The sequence below is a fragment of the Schistosoma haematobium genome, chromosome 4 (assembly GCF_000699445.3).
Source record: "Schistosoma haematobium chromosome 4, whole genome shotgun sequence".
Lineage (NCBI taxonomy): Eukaryota > Metazoa > Platyhelminthes > Trematoda > Strigeidida > Schistosomatidae > Schistosoma > Schistosoma haematobium.
In genome coordinates, this window is record NC_067199.1 from 41,079,817 (window position 1) to 41,100,254 (window position 20,438).

A 20,438-nucleotide genomic window follows, 5' to 3' on the forward strand; every position below is an offset into this window, starting at 1 on the left:
GGGTCAAATAAATGTTTCAAAAACAATGAATCTCACATGTATATATACATGAATTTATGAAGAAAGTTAAGTGAATATTTGGCAGAATTTGAAAGTAATTTCTTGTCAGAAACTGATGGCTCATAAGTTGAATGCATCTATTTCACAGTGTCAACGTTTACACTGTGATCCGAATCCAGTAACTATTGCTTCATACACTAACACATTATCTACTGAGCTACCAGGTTTCGATTAGTAACATTTGAACGCAAGTAACAAAGGTGAAAAAACACAGATACTGAATTCTGCTACAACATCTCCATTTGAGTATAACAATATTTAAAATTAAAATAAGTTTTAAGCATTTAATAATAGTACATCAGTGAACAGGAAGGTTATTAAATTTCATCAGTTAGTCGAAACAGATCACTGATAGGAAAACAAATATAATACTTGCATAATTCGAAAAACTAGCAACCCAGATAATTATGTGAGTAGAAGAAGTGTTAACTCAGATAAATATTTTGGACTGATTTGATGAGTGAATATAAAGACTCAGTGAATTCATTTGTTGAATATCAGGACAATAGTCAATTAATAAATGGATTCATTTAAATTAGAAAATCATAACTTTTTATTTTGATTAACAGCCCTCAATCAAATATAAGAAGTTGGTGCAGGACCACACATTTTGGTGGGGATTTTTTCAATTATACTTAACAAAAAACAATGTTCAGATTGAAAATAAAGACTTAAAAAAAGTTATATATCTGTGGGTAGGCTACTTTTTGCATTTCCTGACCCAATATGAGTCCTTAAACTTATGATGAGAATGTAGACTCTCAAAACAGAGTAAGCAAACAGTTAAAATATTTCATTAGGATTCGAATGACTAATACCATAAAACCTAAGAATATATTGACACTATATGAAATACTGAAAATTTCTTTTGAAAAACCGATAGAATAGTCAGTATGGAGTTGCGGAGATTGCTGAGCTTTCGATTGAGATCATGGATTGACCAGTGTTAGACCACGATTAAAAGCCTGGGAGCACTGGACGGCCGTTTCGTCCTAGCACGGGACTCAGTAGTAAGCATTCGCGACCCCGCACGCGGGATTTGAACCCAGGATCTTCGTTCTCGCGCTGGAACGCTTAACTTCTAGACCGCCGAGTCGGCATACAGCGCTTTAATGTCTAACCTCAACCAGTCCGCGAAATCGCGCGAATACCTTCTATTGTACTGAAGTAGAAACCTGTCTCTATCTGACATGGATTAGCTCTACTAGTCACGGCTTCTCACTAAAACTTCGAGAATTACCTCTCGAAGCTAGTCACTAGTGAGCATATGGCAATTATGAGTATGGGGTTATGGAGATTGTTGAGTTTTTGATTGACATCATAGATCAACCAGTGTTAGACCACCATTGAAAACCTAGAAGCACTGGTCTTGGAATTTTCTGCTTAAAAAGTCGATTTTCTTAAACACAAATCCTGTTATTTTCAATTTGTTGAATTATTTATAAAGGTAAAAAGCAAAAATAACGGTCAATTTCTTTTCAGTAAAACAAATATTTTGATTCAGTGATTTGAAGAGTTAATGTCCATTACGATAGAACCCGAATACCATCAGTTATATTTTGGATAATTCTCTACAGTAGAGTCCAAATACATATATTCTTCTGTTTGTGACTTATCATTTGGTTGCATCTGGAACGTACTATTGATGTTCTTAATAAGACTGAAAACTAATATCTATTACTTCAGACATCCAAACACTCTCTGCCGAACTTATGTGTTATCATATCCATTAGATAGTCTTGAAATCAGTTGGAATTATTCGATATTAGAAAGTTTTAAAACAATACAACAGTAATCTGCTAGTTTTCTTTCAAGAGAAATATTCTTCATTGTTTTAACTTACCTATAGTTGTTATTACCGTTACACAGAAAAAAATTGAATTAACTAAATTCCATTTTGAACCATCTGATGTATCCAATATAGCTGTACAATTTGTTGATGGTTTCACGTCTAACGCAAATAAATCATTTGCATAATCATTCAGCATACTCAGAATAACTTCATCTAATGTCTGTGTATTATCCACATTACCAGAATCAATTGATTTTATCGTGCCAATGACCCTGAGTGTAGTTGAATTGAGTTTCTTCAAATAACTACTCTGACGTTGAAAACAATCTTGCGCTTCATTGTATATTTCAAGTGATCGAAATATAAAACCTCCAGCACATAGGTATGCAATTAATAATAGAGTTAAGCCAATATTTTTGAGGATTATTTTTAAATAATGTAAACAATATTTTCCAGAACGACGTTTTTTTGTTTTAATAGTTGAAACGATGGAACTGCCATATTCATCAACAACTTCAGTTGTGATAGTTTTCGATGTAAAATTAAAGTCATTAGATAGTTGTGTTTCTTCCATGGAGTAAAAGAACCACTTCACAATTGACTGGTATTTACCAGTCCACTAATGCTTTAATCATCATATATATACTCAGATAATAAAGTGAATAATTATGATTGGTTAAATAAGCATGTTAATTGGTAACCTTTTTCGATTGATAGAGGGATAGACATGTAAATGATATAAATTTTCACATCATTATTTCAAATTAGTTGAACAAACAAAATGAGTTTACAAGAATTCATTTTAATCAAATAAGGGTATCAACATGCATTATCATATCTAGCTGCTTAATCCACATTTAATGTAGGATCAACATTATATACTTATTAAGATATTGGAATAATGGTAAATGTTATTTATTATTATGATTTACCGTTTGCGGGTTAGTTGTAATAAACTATTTACCCTTCTAGAATTTAATTTCATTAGTGGGTACCGTAGTAATTTCATCTGAAGATTAATTTATCATTGTTAATACTTTAAGAATTATTCGTTCTTTTCAAGAATCGTTGTTTGACAATGAATACTTCGATGTTAGTATTTAGGCCAGGTTTGCCACCGATTATACATATTTACAAGATTCTGTATTTCGATATTCGATTATATACAAAATACAAAGGTATTTATAGGACCTCACATGATAGTAAGATCTTAGAAGCTGTCCGAAAGTATGCTAAAATAGGTAGTTGTCTGATCGGGGTAAGAAAAGAACAATAAAACATCGTAAAGATTTCTATTAACAGTTTCCTAAGAGCATTAACTGGTCGAAGTAATTTCAGAATTTTTTCTGACTCTTCCAAGGAATTATTGAAGACTTCTGACAACACTGAATTTCAGTGATTCTACAGATGTAAATCAGCCACGGAAAATTTTCTTATTCCCGTGTCCAAATAGCCACTTCTGTTTTAACACCACCTTATTATCAAATACCTAAACAATTATTAGGAATTAACGAGCAAACCAGATAAATCATGTCACTAGATCTATAAAAATGTTGTACGTTCTATGGTGTTGATAACTGACAGAAAACAACACAATCCTGATAGACTTTATAACATGACTTTTTTTGTTTTATCTTAAGGTTTAGTTCGATTTGGTCTATCGTAACTAAGAATACAAACGGTGAAGAAAGTTCTAACGAGGATAGACTATTGGGAACTCGAAAAGGCAGTAACTGATACGCACCTCTTCAGCGATAATCCCCAAAGATGTAACCGAATAAGATATTAGAAGTGCAGAAGGCAATTTGATGTTTACAAAGACAGAATCAAAGTGAAACAAGTCTCTGTGAAATCAATAAACATGACCGTGATTCAGAAAAGTTAACAAACATCATGCAGAGAAAATTGTACCTATAATTATCGTTGCAAGAAAGAAATAACGCATATTCACAAGGAACCAGACAACCTGGATTTCTTCTAGCAAATGGTACCAAAGTCAAGCTGTATGATTCAATCTGCAAAATTCAGTTACTGAACAGATTTTAATTATTACATCAGTCACTGTATATATCTAAGTGTTGAATGAAACAATATAGGACAGTTTGAAAAAGATCCTGAACATAATTTTATTTAAAAAAATACTTTCTCGTTGTTTCTATTAGAGACTAATTAATTTATCTTCGTTGTTATATGTTGTGCCATCAGTGGATTATTTTTTATCTTATCCTTTGATCAGTTTTCATTATATTTGAACTATGACTGGTAGTAAAATCCAAAACCCTTGATTTGATGCGAATAGTGTGGCTTACTGATGACATACTTGTTTACAGCATAATTAAGATAAACATGATTTAAATTCGCTTAAGACGTAAATGATTATTGGATTGTAAAGTTGACGGAACCTTTTTCACAATTCATATAAATTTTCTTGTTACGCTAAAGTAATTTTAGTTAGTACTACTTTGGTGCACCTTTCAATAGCACAATATTTACAGAAAGCTATTCATTCATCTAGCTCAACCTCTGAAAGTAACGACTTAAATCTTAATGATTTACTGATGACAGCCAGCGAAAAAGCTTTGATTTTTTTTCCTAATACTGTGGAGTGGATGATTGGGGATGAATATGTTTAGATGTAATGCTAATGGGTAACAATTTGTTTGCGACTTTGTATTTTATCCATACTGTTCTAGTTTCACAAATCATCTGTTGACTACATCTTACTAATTATAACTTACCATGTATTTATTGCGCAAATAAACTAACTACAATACCTAGCGAATACTTGCAGTTAAGTTTAGCACGATGGAACAATTGAAATGAGAAATTTATGGTCGACTTGAATTGACTCAGAAACGAATGTCAGGCTTAACATTTATAAGAATCTTCTCTAATCTTTCTGTATTCCCCACTAAACCTAGATCATTTTATAGATACCCTCTTTTAAAATTCTTCTCGATCCCCATTACATTCTAATGCTTTCATTTTCTTAAGGCATTAACTTAATCTAAATCTTAAGAAACTCGACAATATTCACTATCCATATTTACCAATAAATACTCCATACTCATTTATCGACAATCAAAACCTATCACCTGGCCTTATCATAATCCAAGCTCTAATATTAATCATATTGAAGCCTATATTCAATGACTATTTGAATGATTGTGTTATAACTGTGAAAAATAATGCTGCTGATTAAGGGGTAGCGAATTATTGATCGGACCAAAGACGCACAAACACGTAGAACGGCCTAGGGTTCTGATTGGTCCCGCTTCCCTGTCTAACCCAGCCAGTTAAGTCCAGAACATAAGTCACAGCCTCGGATATATGAATCATTATATTTCAAACATACTTTGTTTATATACCAGTCAAGCAGACCACAACGTACCATAAAATAGAAAATAACATTGTACAATAATGGCCAGTAGGAAAATGACACGTTAAATAAATATTGACCAATAAGATGATACCATTTCATGTCCAAGGATAGCATCAGGCTTAACAGGATAATTTTCGGGATATTTTCCTGAATATCCCAACAGATTGTAATTCATATTTATTTACAAATGAATTTATGTTCCGATTTCATTGAGATTATAATTGACTCCAGTTTAAGGTTAGATAGAATCACGATATCGATCAGATCGACTAGTTCTCCATATTCATAGCATGAAGAATTACCCCGAATTGTTCAGTTAAGCAGATTTAGCTATCTTGATTATTCTAAAACTAGTACCATTGAGAATCATGATAGTATGGGACATTTTTGTCCAAGATTTGAATATATCTTTTTAGTGGTGTAAGAATTTCTTGAGTCTTGAGAGAAGCATTTTATACTTCAAAGTTCATTATCAGAATCTGCTGTATCATACATTCGCGACAAGATTCTTTACATCAGTTTCCATCGTAATAAATGATCTTTTTTTCAAAGTAATAACTTTAGGATAATTAAAGAACCAGGAAAAACCTATATGATCTGAAAGTGAATGGGCAGCCAAATCAGAATAATGAGCAGTTACAAACTTTCTGGAACGAATTCGGATTTGTGTAAACAGTATGACTTTGACTATTTATCAGTCATAAACACCAGAGAACCTGGTATTCGGATGTGAATACAAATATATCCCTTAAGAATTAATCAGCTTTGGATTCCCTTTTACTTATGCTATTAGTCCACTTTATTGGTTTAGAAAAAGGATCAATTAACTTTCTGAAAATAACAGATTGTTTTCAACAAGTTTATTCAACAATTTATCGAAAATTGGTCGTGTGAAAGGTTTAAAATATTGAAACATAGCCGACTGAGATCCTGATAAAACTACAAATAAATGTACGAGTAATTCCGTACTGGTATCAACTATACGAGTCAAATCTTCATTCTTTTAGACAAACCGATTGGTACGATTAACTGTGTTAGATTCCATTCGAGAATAAATTCCAATTCCTCCGCGTAATTCGTCGGGATGAAACTCATATATAAGATTGTGTACTCAGATTTAAGCCTTACTTTAAATGTGAGGGTTGTCAGCTGTCCAAATTGACATAAGTGGAGAAGAGTCCGAACCAGCGAATTATAGGTTGAAAGAAGGCTTTAATCATTAAGCCACTGTTTCTAACAGCTTACAAAATACCCTAGTAAAAGGTTATGGTTTCTTTATAAGTTAAAAGGGGTAATTATTGGAACCGGAACTTTACTAATATTCCTGTAGCGCAGAACAAAGGTTATTAGTCACCAGCGCCAACATTTTTACATTAACATTCATTTGATCGAAATGCAACGAATTAGGTTATCAGTTCTCTACATTTTCTCCACACATTTGGTGGTTTTGGAATTAGTCAGTTAACTTTTTGGTACAATGTACTTCAATGTGATCATATTGCAAAACACGATCATTTGATGTCAATGTAACTTAAATTTGTATCGGTCAATACAGTAAAAAAAAAGAATGGGAATTATCGAAACGGAAAAGTATACACTGAAATCGACGTACGCCTTCCGTTCATTCGCCATACATAAAAAATTAGAAGTAACTTCTAAAGCAACTGCTTTATAACTGTGTAAATACTGTAACAAATCTTCATCTTTCAAAACTATTTAAACCCAATTATTACGTACGTTAAGTTCGTACATGTACTCAATCATTTCTATAAAGAGCTTGAAACCTATAACAGAGCTAACTATTGCATAATAAAGAAAGATTCACCAACACCATCACAGCGATTGACATATTCTGTACCTTTTGTCCTTTGAATAAACGACTACAATCGGATTCATACATCAAGTATAACATAAGATGAGAAAAAAATGTCAAAAACGCCAAATTGCTTGAAAGCACTTGTGAATGAAGATAAATAACAGCTAGTTAGTGTTTAAGATTTTTTAATACAAATTTTTTTATTTACAAGTTGAATGAATATAATACGGGAAGTTGTAGAGATATTGCAGATCTTGTGCTTGTAATTACTTGTTATAATCAAACATATGGTATCGAACACAGATATTATTATGAAACTTCATTTCAAATACTATTGAAACATCACGCATAGGTTAGAGACAAAAGCGGTTTATTCTACTAAGATTTCCAGGATAATCTTTCTTATTGGGAATATGAAAGACTATTACGCTTCAACATTGAAAAGAAATTGATAATACACACGCAGGGACAGAGAGCAATGATCATAGTCTAAACTATTACAAGGAGCAGCATCGCTGATCGCTAATATTGCGATGAAATGACGCGATATTCTCACAAATCAGAAAACTTTTATGGTAAGACGTTGTATTAGTTAAACAAAGATGAAGTGTAATATTCGCTTTATAACGTTCAGTTATTGCTTAACTAATACAACGTCTTGTTATAAAATCTGTCTGATTTGGTGGTGGCAAGGTTGAAGGTTGTGATGATGGAGTAGCTTCCTGATTCTGTAGCACGGAGAAAGATGTGGCCTGCTGTTGATGTTGAAGGATATGTTGTGGGTGAGGTTGGGCAGCGCAATTTCCAGGATTGTTTGTTGGAAATCCAGATATTATACACTGGTTGCTACCAGGAGTGGGGATTGAGGGATCAATACAAGTTGAAGGCGGGGGAGTAGCAATATTTAGTGGGACACCGACAGGACCAGGGAGTGTAGATGTATCGAGATAATGTCTGAAAAATGGAGATGAAGTAGGTCAAGACAAAAAATCTTACTGTGAGATGGTTTATAATGCACAAGAGATGTAAAACTGACGTGTTTCTGATGAACACAAACATCTGAAAAAAGCAACGCTAGTCGCTACATCAACTTAACAGAACCACTTGAGCTCTTTATACTCGAAACGATAATCAGTATATTTAAATTGTTTCAGCCAAATTAGATAATGATAACATCCTCCTAGATAGTAATATTTTAGTGTTCAAGGACATTATTGACTGCACGGTAATAGAATTCTTACACAGAAAATTAGTGAAGACAAAGCTGAGTATTAATAAAGAAAAGATTATTATTATTATGTATGTACTATTTAAACTTATGTTAATTTAATGCGGTTATTTATTCACTCTGAAGAAGTGGCATACATTGAGTCACGAAACGTCAGAAATACAAATTTTTTGCTCATTAGGATTATAACAATGATCAGTTTATTCAAAGCTATCAAGTCCAGCATTGACATTGATACATACTATATCCTTCATATTAAAGCAAATTAACGAATATTTACGAATTGATATATTAAGCTAAGTAGTTGTATGAAAGATAATGATCTCATTCAACTTGCTGAAACCGTTCGGAAAGAACAGGTTAATTGAAATTTATGTAATCCTGCTGAAGACTGTCAAAATAAATCACGATAATCATGATAGCCAAATAGGTGGAAGGAATTGGTTGTATTCAATAAAATATATGACTGGGGAAAATACGAATAGAACAAATGAGCAATTTTAAACTATAGGTGTTATACACATTACACATATGAATGAAGTTCTATATAGTGTTGAACATAATCAATAAAAATGATTGAGAATACAATTGTAATATTATATGTGTACATTAAAGGTATTCAAGGGAATACTTACTTGAGTTGAGCTTTAGGCTTAAGATAATCATCGTTGCTAAGTTGAAAGACATCCGGTCGGAGATCTTTTCTATACGTACAACACTTTCGAATAAATTCCTAAAACAATAAAAAATGAAATCAATGAACTAACAAAAAAGGAAAAAAACTTGTAAGAATATTTTAAACACAATTTATTAATGAGAAAATGTATCATGAGACAACTTCAAGTACTGGGTGTAAACTTTGGTAAGACATGAGGCAAATTTTAAATCGGTCATTTGTGATAATATTGCTTGCCTAAGCACAGAATTATTTGGCGAAGTTGTACATCACTAGTGTACAAAACGCCAGATTAATGAGATAAAAAATTGTCTCGAACAATATTGTTACTCAGTCTATCTATTACCAATAAAATATCAGTGGATTTAGAAAAATAACCAAATCATAATCACTAAACTATAGGCTGTGCTTTGACTGTATTCCTGATGAAAAAAAGATGAATTGTTTTTTGTGTCCTGTATATGTTGGTCCACAGATTTAAGTTAAATCCTATGGATTGATAAATTTAACTTTGTTAACACTGACTTGAGAGATAAGAAACTCTGGTTAGTGGAGAATGATTGGTCATAGTATTTTTCCGATGGTCGCGAACAGCAGATATTGCACGGAAATTTAAGCAGATCTATCCTAATGAATGGTAATAGGTCATAATCGGAAACATCTTGTAAGTTACCAACCGCATCAAGATTTGGTTATCTAATACACAGAAAACAAACAATGAAGTAAAAGACAAGGATGAATGACTTATGTGACGTACTACTAACTGAAACGAAAGTGAGCTAAGCATGTGAATCCAACACGAGAAATTCTACAGTAAGTGAGCAAAACAGGCTTACTTTTGCGCCGTCGCTAACTTTTGTAGTGGAAGGGAATACAATGGATCGTGCATGGAGAATTGTATTTTCGTGCAAAATATCAGCTTGGGACATATTATGACCGAATGGCTATATATTGGAAAAAAATAAACGAAAAATGTATCTATTGTTTATATACCAGTGATACTACTTCAATATCAGAATTAAAAAGAAAAGTGGTTTTCTCATCATGGAATGGCGTGAAATGAATAAACCAGAAATCACCTGACAATTGATCCATTTTGGTTTGGGACTTCTCAGCAATGCATCATATGGGAAACAAACCTGAGGAACTTCAATTTTCGTGACAAATACGACACATTAGACGATTATCAGAACTCAACTTCGATCGACTAGCGACTTAGAGATTATTATTCAATGATATCGCTGCTATAACTGTGTTATATCGATATGATTGGTCACTAATTAAACAGCAGAACTGCAAGGATTTATTTCAAGGCTTATCATTACTAGTAAATAAATGGCTACACTTAAATACGTGGTTTATGGGGTTTTAACTCAATTTTAAAACTTTTCTGTCTAGCTATCTAGTCTTTCTTGGCCTTCAACTGTTTGGCAACTGATCATTTCTTCAAGCTAGGTTATCCGATGGAAAGATAATGCTGTCAATAAAATGTAGTAGTTAGAGAAAAGGTAGGCAGTATAAATGTAAAATAACTAATTAGTTTTTAAGAACAATAATAACTTGTTGAAAATAAGTGGGAAATTACAGAAAACTAACTTTTTTTCCAAACAAACACTGAAAGAAAATTACACCAACAGACCATATATCCACTTTTGAAGATATTTTTGGAGGTTCCCGCCCTGTCTCAAAACATTCCGGTGGTAAGTACCAATAAGTGCCTGCTCCTTGGGAGGTTAAATCCATTCCAGTCTCTGGATTGTATTTATCTTCTGTCATAAGTTTACTTAAACCAAAATCCGTGATTTTGATTTCACCAGCAACTTGGCCGGAACCCAGTAAAATATTACCTGTAATGAGTTAGTAAAGTAGTAAGTAAAGTCACGCACAATATAACCATTACGGAAATTCATCACAATGTTTCGTTTTGCCTGAAAACATTTTGATGAAAAAGATACAAATAATCATAAGCGTAGAAGGAAGCACTGTGACTTATTATGTATTTGCGTCTCATATAAATGAAGATGTATTAGTTTGAATACGTGTAACAAACACATAAATCTCACTTGTTTATGGAAACAATGCTACACCGTCAACTCGGTGCTTAATACTTTATACATAAAAATGTTATTCTGATGGAAGAAATACTTATTTTATTGGCTAGTTGACCTGCCTTTCGATAATAATTCATCCAGAATTAATCTGTATTGCTTTTTCTAATCTTCCCATTGACGTTTAAAGACTGTAATTGATTAGTCTCTTTTGATAGATTTAGATCCTGTTTGGACTGCCTCGACATTGACGTTTAGTCACGAGGATTTCAGAGATAGATAATAGCTAGCAGTGGAATCCATATGTAAGAGAAGATGGCAGTGAAACTAACTGCGCAATTATTTAGGAAATTAAAGTGCATTTCAAGTCATAGCGTTTTAATATACATTACAGAACGGAAAAAATAATCATAAGGTAAGCGCAGATTTACAACTGTACATACCTGGTTTCAAGTCATAATGAATTACTGGAGGTTTACGTTCATTTAAATATTTCAAAGCAGAAACCACTTGGCATATAATCGACTTGGCTTCACGTTCCGGAATACTTTTGTTTTGTTTAAGAAAGAAATCCAAGTCATTACCTTCGCTGTATTCAAGTACAGTACAAAATCTACAGAACCAAAAATATACGAAAGAGAGTCTAAGAATATGTGATGATTTCAGGAATAAGCAAACTGAATGACATATTTGTATACTGAACGCGAGATGAATGAAAATCATAAGGTAATGGTCAGAGTTAGTCAACAAGAAACCCTGAGCGTAAGTTTTGTGACATATGGCACTCGTTAGCAAAGTGTATCTAATGCTACCTGTAAGATTTGACCCCGTGTCACCCAGCTTTACAGTCAGAGACGTTACCACCTAGCTGTTTGGGCCACGACTGACCTGTAGGACTGAGATGCAATAACCATTTGATAGATTATTGAGTAGTGACCAAGTTCATGTATCTCAAGTCCATCTTGGTGATCGGATTCTATCAACCAATTTGTAGTGTACCACTAGTCTGCGTGACTCGAGATCGTGTACATTATGTTGAGATGTAGCACGAAACCTATGTTCAGAGTTTCTTGAAGACTACTTCTAACCATCATCTTGCATCTTAATATATTGCACAAGAAGTCGTCACTTAGACTAGTGGCTATATCGCAACTTGATCGATAGGATCCGATCAACACTAAGAATTTGAGGTATATGAAATCGGTCACTACTCAGTGATCAATCAATGGAGAATGGAAATTATGTACATGACCCGAACTCTGAGACTACTAGTATTAATATTTTTTATAGAACCTCAGTTCTTAAGTAAAATACAGAGAGTGGATAATAGTTAGAACCACAGTTAAAAGTTGATCATTTAAATAAACCAGTGTGAAATTCTTATTTTATGACTATATTACTTATTAGTAATCATGGTTCATCCCCTTTACTGGTATATCATTGGTTAAATTAATTATTGACAAAATGACTATGCTCTTTTGGTTGTAAAGTGTTTTACATGGACAGCCGTATTTAGTTAGTCAGTCAGCTACAACGTAGGACCAGGCACATATGTGCATCGGCCCAAGTTGCCATACCTCATCAGCACAACAAGATGAACACCTATCATTTTTACGTTTGACTGGTTTACAATTGACTTTTGTTTTTGTCCTATGATCTTGAATGTAAGATAAAGTCGAGCTAATTATGATTAATTATAGAACAACATATATGCTTGATAAATACTTATAAATATTTCTGAGTAACCACGACAATCTTCTGACTTAAATAGACCTCGGATGTGTTATTCAAGTGAATCTGACACAGGATATATTTACACGAAAACATAACAAGACCTTCATGAAGCAGCAGTTGTGATGTATTAAAGGTGAATAAAGTGAGTATGTGGAGATGAACGTTTGCATAGAGCATATTACGTTTAAAAATTGGCTAGAATACAATACAAAGACAGTTACCATCAACTTAGGTGTAGGATGCTGGTCAGAACAAAAGCAAGTTGGAATATGAATAAAGTGCAAATCAGAAGACACCGCGGATCTATACTATCAATAACTGGAGGTATGAATTATTTAAGTCTAGCACAAGCTACTTGAGGTCTGATGAAGAATCCCAACAGATTATTTTAGTTGATGTAAGCCAAAATTTTCAAAGTAATATCATTCCATAATTCTCTACATTTGGTTTTTTCAACGTTTTTAAATATCTTGTATACATCAGTAATTACTATCCCACAGTCTCCATTCCATTTTCGAAATTATTTTTATATTTTTATGATCACTTATTTTGTTGCCGATTTTTTGTGTTGTAGACGCTGGCTTTGGGTAGTTGTACGAGAACTTTATTTAATTTTTTTGGAAAAGCTTTTGATCCCCTTAACCGTGAAATCACAGTGATTTCAGTTGAACTGCTTTCAGCTAATATGTTCAATTTCAAATGCTTATACAAAGTAAATATTATTTTATGAAGAATATTTCAAATAGGATAATCTACACATTTATTTGAACTTTAAAATTTCATATTATATTTCCCACACCAAATATTATTTACCGACTTCATTATGAAGTCAAGCTGACTTAAGCCTTATATTGGACAAGATTCATGGTTTAGTAGGTGGTATTAATTGACAAGGTTTTCTCTGTAGAATAGTGCCCATGCCAAATGTGATTGTAATCCAGTATGAGTTAATGTACACTAAACAAATTTTTTTATCAAATTATGTGCTTTGTTTTGAATTTATTACCAACCGAGACCCAGCATCGCAATTTAGATTGTGTGAAATAGTGACTATCAATCGAATGTAGGATACATGTTCCTCTTAGTATAAAAACGGGAAACGATAATGAATAAGCTTTCGTGTATGCAATGTTAAGATATGAAAGTTGACAATTAAACTTACGCATCATGATCGATATCAAACACATCGAATACTTTTACTATCCTCGGATGGTGTAACGTTTTGTGAATCTCAATCTCTCTTAACGCATGTCTATAAAAAATATTCGATTATTTTCAGAAAAAGAAATTAGTTAACATCATATTACTCAAATAAAATTAAGTAACCACTGACTCTAAAATAGCTTGCGAACACTAAACGGCATAGAGAAAACCTTTAGGAATAAGCAGATAAAAAACAAGCTTGTCTATTGATAAATAGATGCGTTTGGTGTTAACGTCAAATTTCATCACTTAAAAAATGGTATAAACAATAAAAAATACTAGATATGAAACTAAAGGTACCCCTACCTCAATAACGGCTGACTTATTAGAATTAACTAAAATAAAATTATAACATCGATCAGTTCATGATTTCAAAAAAATTTAACAATCTTCACGACCCCATATGGACAAAAAGTGTTCTAGTTCAAGCAAAATAATATTAAAGGAGACAGAAATGTAAAATACGGAATACTTGGACTATATTGACGATCGTTAGAAAGATCACGCGATAAACCGGAGCCAAGAAAGACATGAAAATTCACATTATATATATATATATATATATATATATATATATATATATATATATATATATATATATATATATATATATATATAAAGACGGTCAAGCTTCGAGCCACAGTGTTTTTCACAACTCTGGTAAAAACGATTGATTCAAAAATCGAAAATGTTTCGGAAAAGGAAAAACACAACATTTTGTTGAAATACTCGAGGTTATTAGCTAACAGCGATCAGAATATTACTTACTTACGCCTGTTACTCCCAATAGAGCATAGGCCGCCGATCAGCATTCTCCAACCCACTCTGTCCTGGGTCTTCTTTCCTAGTTACATCCAATTATTGGTCATTTTCCTCATGTCTATTTCCATTTCTCGGCGTAATGTGTTCTTTGGTCTTCCACTTTTCCTTTCGCCTTGAGGATTCCATGTGAGGGTTTGTCTTGTGACGCAGTTGGGTGCTTTCCTCAATGTGTGTCCTATCCACTTCCAGCGCCTCTTCCTGATTTCTTCCTCCGCTGGGATCTGGTTTGTTCTCTCCCACAGTAGGTTGTTGCTGATAGCGTCTGGCCAACGGATCCGAAGTATTTTCTGTAAACAACTGTTAATAAACACTTGTATCTTCTGAATGATGGCTTTCGTAGTTCTCCAGGTTTACGCCCCATACAGTAGAACCGTATTGACATTTCTGATCTTGATGCTGGTTAACAGTTGTTTTGAGTTCCAGATGTTTCTCAGTTGTAAATATGTTGCTCTTGCTTTGCCGATCCGCGCCCTCACATCTGCATCAGATCCACCACGTTCATGAATGATTCTGCCCAAATATGTAAATGTTTTTACATCTTCCAAATCTTCTCCGTCAATTGTGACTGGATTGGTGCATGCTGTGTTGTATCGGAGAATCCTGCTTTTCCCTTTGTGTATGTTGAGACCTACTGCTGCTGAGGATGCTGCCACACTGTTCGTCTTCTTCTGCATTTGTTGTTGCGTTTGGGATAGAAGGGCCAGATCATCTGCGAAGTCTAGATCGTCCAACTGCATCCTAGATGTCCATTGTACCCCGTGCTTCCCCTCAGATGTTGATGTCTTCATGATCCAGTCGATCACCAGAAGAATGAGAAAGGGTGAGAGTAAGCAACCTTGCCTAACACCGGTCTTCACTTCGAACGACTTTGTCAACTGTCCTCCATGCACGATTTTGTAGTGTAATTCATCATACGAACTCTGTATGATATTGACTATCTTCTGAGGTACTCCATAGTGTCGAAGGAGATTCCATAGTGTTGTTCTGTTCACGCTATCAAATGCTTTTTCGTAGTCAATGAAGTTGATGTAGAGAGATGAATTCCATTCAATTGATTGTTCCACAATGATCCGTAGAGTTGCGATTTGGTCTGTACACGATCTATCCTCACGGAATCCTGCCTGTTGGTCACGAAGTTGGGCGTCTACGCAGTCCTTCATCCTGTTTAACAATACCCTTTTGAAGACTTTTCCCGGTATTGAGAGAAGAGTGATGCCCCTGTAGTTATCACAGTTGCTGAGATCGCCTTTCTTCGGTATTTTTATCAGAACTCCTTCTTTCTAGTCTTTTGGTACTTGTTCTTCATCCCAAATCTTATTGAAGAGAATGTGGAGTATCCTTGCAGTTACTGCTACGTCTGCTTTTAGTGCCTCTGCTGGTATGTTGTCTGGTCCTGTTGCTTTTCCACTCTTGATTTGCCTGATGGCCATGCTTATCTCCAATTGTTGGTGGGCCAACATTGATTGGGAGGTCCGTGGGTGCTGCTTCGATATTGGGTGGGTTCAGTGGGGCTGGTCGATTCAAGAGTTCTTTGATGTGTTCTACCCACCTGTTTTGTTGTTCTTCGATATTGGTGATTACCTCGCCTTCTTTGCTTTTCACTGGTCGTTCTGGTTTGCGGCGATTTCCAGAGAGTTTCTTTGTCGTGTCATACAGTTGTTTCATGTTTCCTTCTCTTGCAGCCTTTTCCGCCGTCGTTGCTAAATCTTCCACATATATACGTTTGTCGGTTCTGATGCTCCTCTTCACTTGTTTGTTCACTTCTGTGTATTCAGCTTCTGCTTTGGCTTTTTCTGCTCTTGTTCGGCTGGTATTGATTGCCGCTTTCTTGTTCCTCCTTTCTTGAATCTTACCAAGTATATCAACAATGATCCATTCCTTATGATGGTGCTTCTTGTGACCCAGAACCTCATGGCATATTGAAGTGATTGCCTCTTTGATCCCATTCCAGTTGCTCTCTATAGTAGTTCCTTCTACATTGAGTAGATCATGAAAGGCCTGGAATCTATTGCTGAGGACTATCTTGAATTTGTTGAGTTTGTCAGTATCTTGAAGAAAGGCTGTATTGAACTTTTGTGATATTGTCCGCCCCGTTGTCCAGTGCTTCTTGAGCTTCAATTTCATCTTGGCAACCAGCAAGTGATGATCTGATGCTATATCAACTCCTCTCTTGGTTCGCACGTCCTCCATCATCCTCCTGAACTTTTTGTTGATGCAGATGTGGTCGATTTGGTTCTGTGTAGTGTGATCCGGTGAAGTCCATGTGGTTTTGTGTATGCGTTTATGTGGGAATATGGTGCCGCCTATGACCAGTTTATTGAAGACACATAGGTTTGCAAATCTCTCACCATTTTCGTTCCTTTCTCCCAGTCCGTGTCGTCCCATGATGTCTTCATATCCAGTGTTGTCCGTTCCAACCTTGGCATTGAAATCTCTCATCAGAATGGTCAGGTCCTTTGTTGGGCACTTCTCGATGATTGACTGCAGCCTATTGTAGAATTGATCTTAAGCGTCTTCATTGTGGTCGTTGGTAGGCGCATAGCATTGGATGATGTTCATTGAAATGCCCTTTTTCTTTGTTTTGAAGGAGGCTTTGATGATCCTTGGTCCATGAGATTCCCATCCTATAAGTGCGTTTTGTGCTTGTTTGGACAGCATCATTGCAACTCCTTATGTATGTGGAGCATTTTCTTCTTCATGACCCGAGTATAACAAACCAGAATATTACTATTTTAATATTAAAATGTCCATGTTGACGATGTGAGAAATTCTGTTTACAATAATCGAGATACATAGATATACTATAATACCATACTAAGCCTTCAGTTAAATTTTTACATGAAAACGATTAACTAGAACTTAAAACGTTCTTGGATCACGATTTGTGCGTTGGATTTTTCACAATTATTTCTACCATAAACTATTTTGGTGTCATGAGCAGCAATGAAAAATGGAGAGTAAAAAGACCACTACCACTGAGAATCTTAGCACTAGTCAAAGGAACTGGAGGTAGATTTAATGATATACAAAATATTGTGAACGATACAATGAGAAACCAGATAAACAACCTAACTAGTACTGTTACCAAGGTGTGAAATACTTTTCCCACTGACAAGAGTAGATCCATTTGAAATGACATAAACTGTCGTCAAATATCTATATGAACACCATTTCTAACGCATTTTGGGAATACAAAAATCATAGTCATTATTAATTCACTTGGTACTGTTTTACTTGAATCTTCGCATTGTTGTTTAGGACTGCAATTGATCAGTCTCCTATTGGCATGTGTGCATACTGTGCATATTGCCTCGATATTGCCTTAATTTGCAAGTATTATAAGCAAAGATGGCTAGCAGTGGAATCCAGGACGCGCGTGTCGTCCTACTTGGTATTCGTCAGCTGGATGTACCTGCATCTCAGAGTCGATGTTCACTCTGGGACTCGGAACCAGTAACGTTCGCTTCAAACGCCATCGCGTTATCCACTTAGCTACTGAGTTCTGATAGTCATTATTGTTGAGAAACACGTTTGTGATTATTGCAGAAAATGAGTTCGAATTATTATTGTTTGTTCGTATTCATCAGGAAATTCTTACTTAACTTTGAAACATGTGAATGTTCGAGTTCAATGATACTTTAGTCCCAAAAAGAATAATGATTGATTTAATTTCCATAACATGCTATGTCAACTAGCTTGATCGATCTTTTAAAATGGATTTCAGCTGAACTGGATCAACTGTATGATTAAATCAATTCCATGATTCATTATTTCAAACAGATTCATTAGTTCAAATCTAAACGACAGGGTACTAAACGTTTCTACAGGATTTTTAAATTTCTTACAAGACTCATAAGCCTGGTAATAAATAAAAGTCATAATATTGTCTATCTACCAAGTACTAATTCATGTGAACGACTTTGTGGGAGTTTAGGTGCGAAAGTAAACAATAATATTCATCTGTATAAACTGATGTGGGCGAGGTGGAGTCGAAGTACTCAGTTCACTAGTTAAAACTTGAGTGCTTTATACATTAAGCAACCGTACTCTAATAGGATTGGGAAAATTACGGGGCAGTGTGTAGATAAATATAATTACACAACTTTTTCTAATGAACTCGGCACACAACAAGCCAACATAGATACACGGACACTATATATATATATATATATATATATATATATATATATATATATATATATATATATATATATATATTCACTTACTTAATGTAGTTATCTTTTTTATCTTTAGGCCAAGAAGGATTAAGCTGATGAATTTTACAAGCAACATATCGATTAGCTACGAGATCAAAACCCTGAGCAAACAAAAAGAAACGAGAAAACAAAACATTTGAGAATATTTAAAGAAATATTATATGAAATAAATTGATAGAAATTATTTTATCATCATAATTAGTATGACACTGAAGCGCTCCAGATAACAAATACTTATCAGCCGAATTTATTTCGGTGTATATAGTAGTATTAGTTAAATGCTGCTACAACGAAATGGTGTGAATGGGTTACACCTTGATAATTAATGGTAACTTTACTAGTGCTTCCAATGGGTTGAAGAATATGCATTGAGATGTAGCCTATGTTTAATCAACTTATTTATTAAGTATAGGTTTAATGTACTTTATTGTGAATAGTATTGTACGTAATAGTGCCAGTGAATGACGTTGGAGAAGCGGTTTTCGCCTCAAAATATTTTAGATAAAAATTTGTTGGATCGGTATCTTTTTATAGCTACTAGATAGTCTTCAAGACTCAGTCAAACACTGGTACTGTAATCACCATTGGTTATGGTAATTAGTACATTTATACGAAATGTATCCATTTTGATTTATCTTGTAGTGGTTGGATACAGGATCAAATTAGAACAAATTAAATACGGTAAGCGAAAAAACAGTACCTAATAAATAATTTACTTACTATGTTTCAGTTATCTAGCTTGTAAGATGGACAAGTGGAGAACAAATAAATTTATTACACTCATTACTTTTATTAGTCTACTGAATACTATTTTATATAAACACACTGAAAATGAAAAACCGGTTGGATAGACATTATACAGAAGGTAAGATTTAGACACAGGCTGCTATAATTCACATCAGCAGAGGAGAGTGAGAAACAACTAAATAGGCCACAATCCATTGAGATAACATTAAAATGAGCTTTAACGACATACATGACGCGCACTTCGAAATTATGCATTATACGTTTCCATCAGGATTGGATGCAGTTTCAATTTTAAGACTTATACAAAGGGATAGCCAACTCAATCGGTATTAATCAACGTATAGACCAATTTATCATGTGACATTAGCATGAAAGATGAAATAAACAAAACGAATGGCGAAGGAGTTGAAATAATGCAATGGCAATAGGAATTGAAATTACCACGCATTGAGATGGTTAGATTTTAGTTATTTGAACAAATAAATATTGGTACAAAGGGGCACTGAATACATATGGGCAATACAAGTCACATGGTTTGTGCGTGGGCTATGATGCTGTTCGGGCGCCCAAACCGAAGCAGGTGGTTTTCTTAGGGAGTCACATCCGGAGCCATTCGACCTAAAAGTCTGATCCACAAGGCAGTGGAGCAAAATCAGGAGATGCAGTCCCATGGTAGCCGGTGACCAACAATAGGTTCATATGCCGTTTGCTCC

General features: G+C 34.4%; 1 protein-coding gene across 2 annotated transcripts in view; it reads right to left on the bottom strand.

Moving 5' to 3' along the window:
* Window positions 1–20,438, bottom strand: part of TLK2 (Serine/threonine-protein kinase tousled-like 2) — a 50,113-nt gene that overhangs the window by 16,115 nt on the left and 13,560 nt on the right. Inside the window, exons 8-14 of one of the 2 annotated variants that reach the window (XM_051216433.1) lie at window positions 18,988–19,079; window positions 13,899–13,988; window positions 11,446–11,615; window positions 10,551–10,801; window positions 9,791–9,898; window positions 8,914–9,011; window positions 1,904–8,004 (exon numbers count right to left, since the gene is read on the bottom strand). In XM_051216433.1, coding sequence (XP_051067023.1) covers window positions 7,692–8,004; window positions 8,914–9,011; window positions 9,791–9,898; window positions 10,551–10,801; window positions 11,446–11,615; window positions 13,899–13,988; window positions 18,988–19,079 — 1,122 coding nt within the window. In that variant the 3' untranslated portion in view covers window positions 1,904–7,691. Of the gene's footprint in view, window positions 1–1,903; window positions 8,005–8,913; window positions 9,012–9,790; window positions 9,899–10,550; window positions 10,802–11,445; window positions 14,459–18,987; window positions 19,080–20,438 lie in introns of those variants that run through there. The other variant, XM_051216432.1, reaches the window with a different exon arrangement.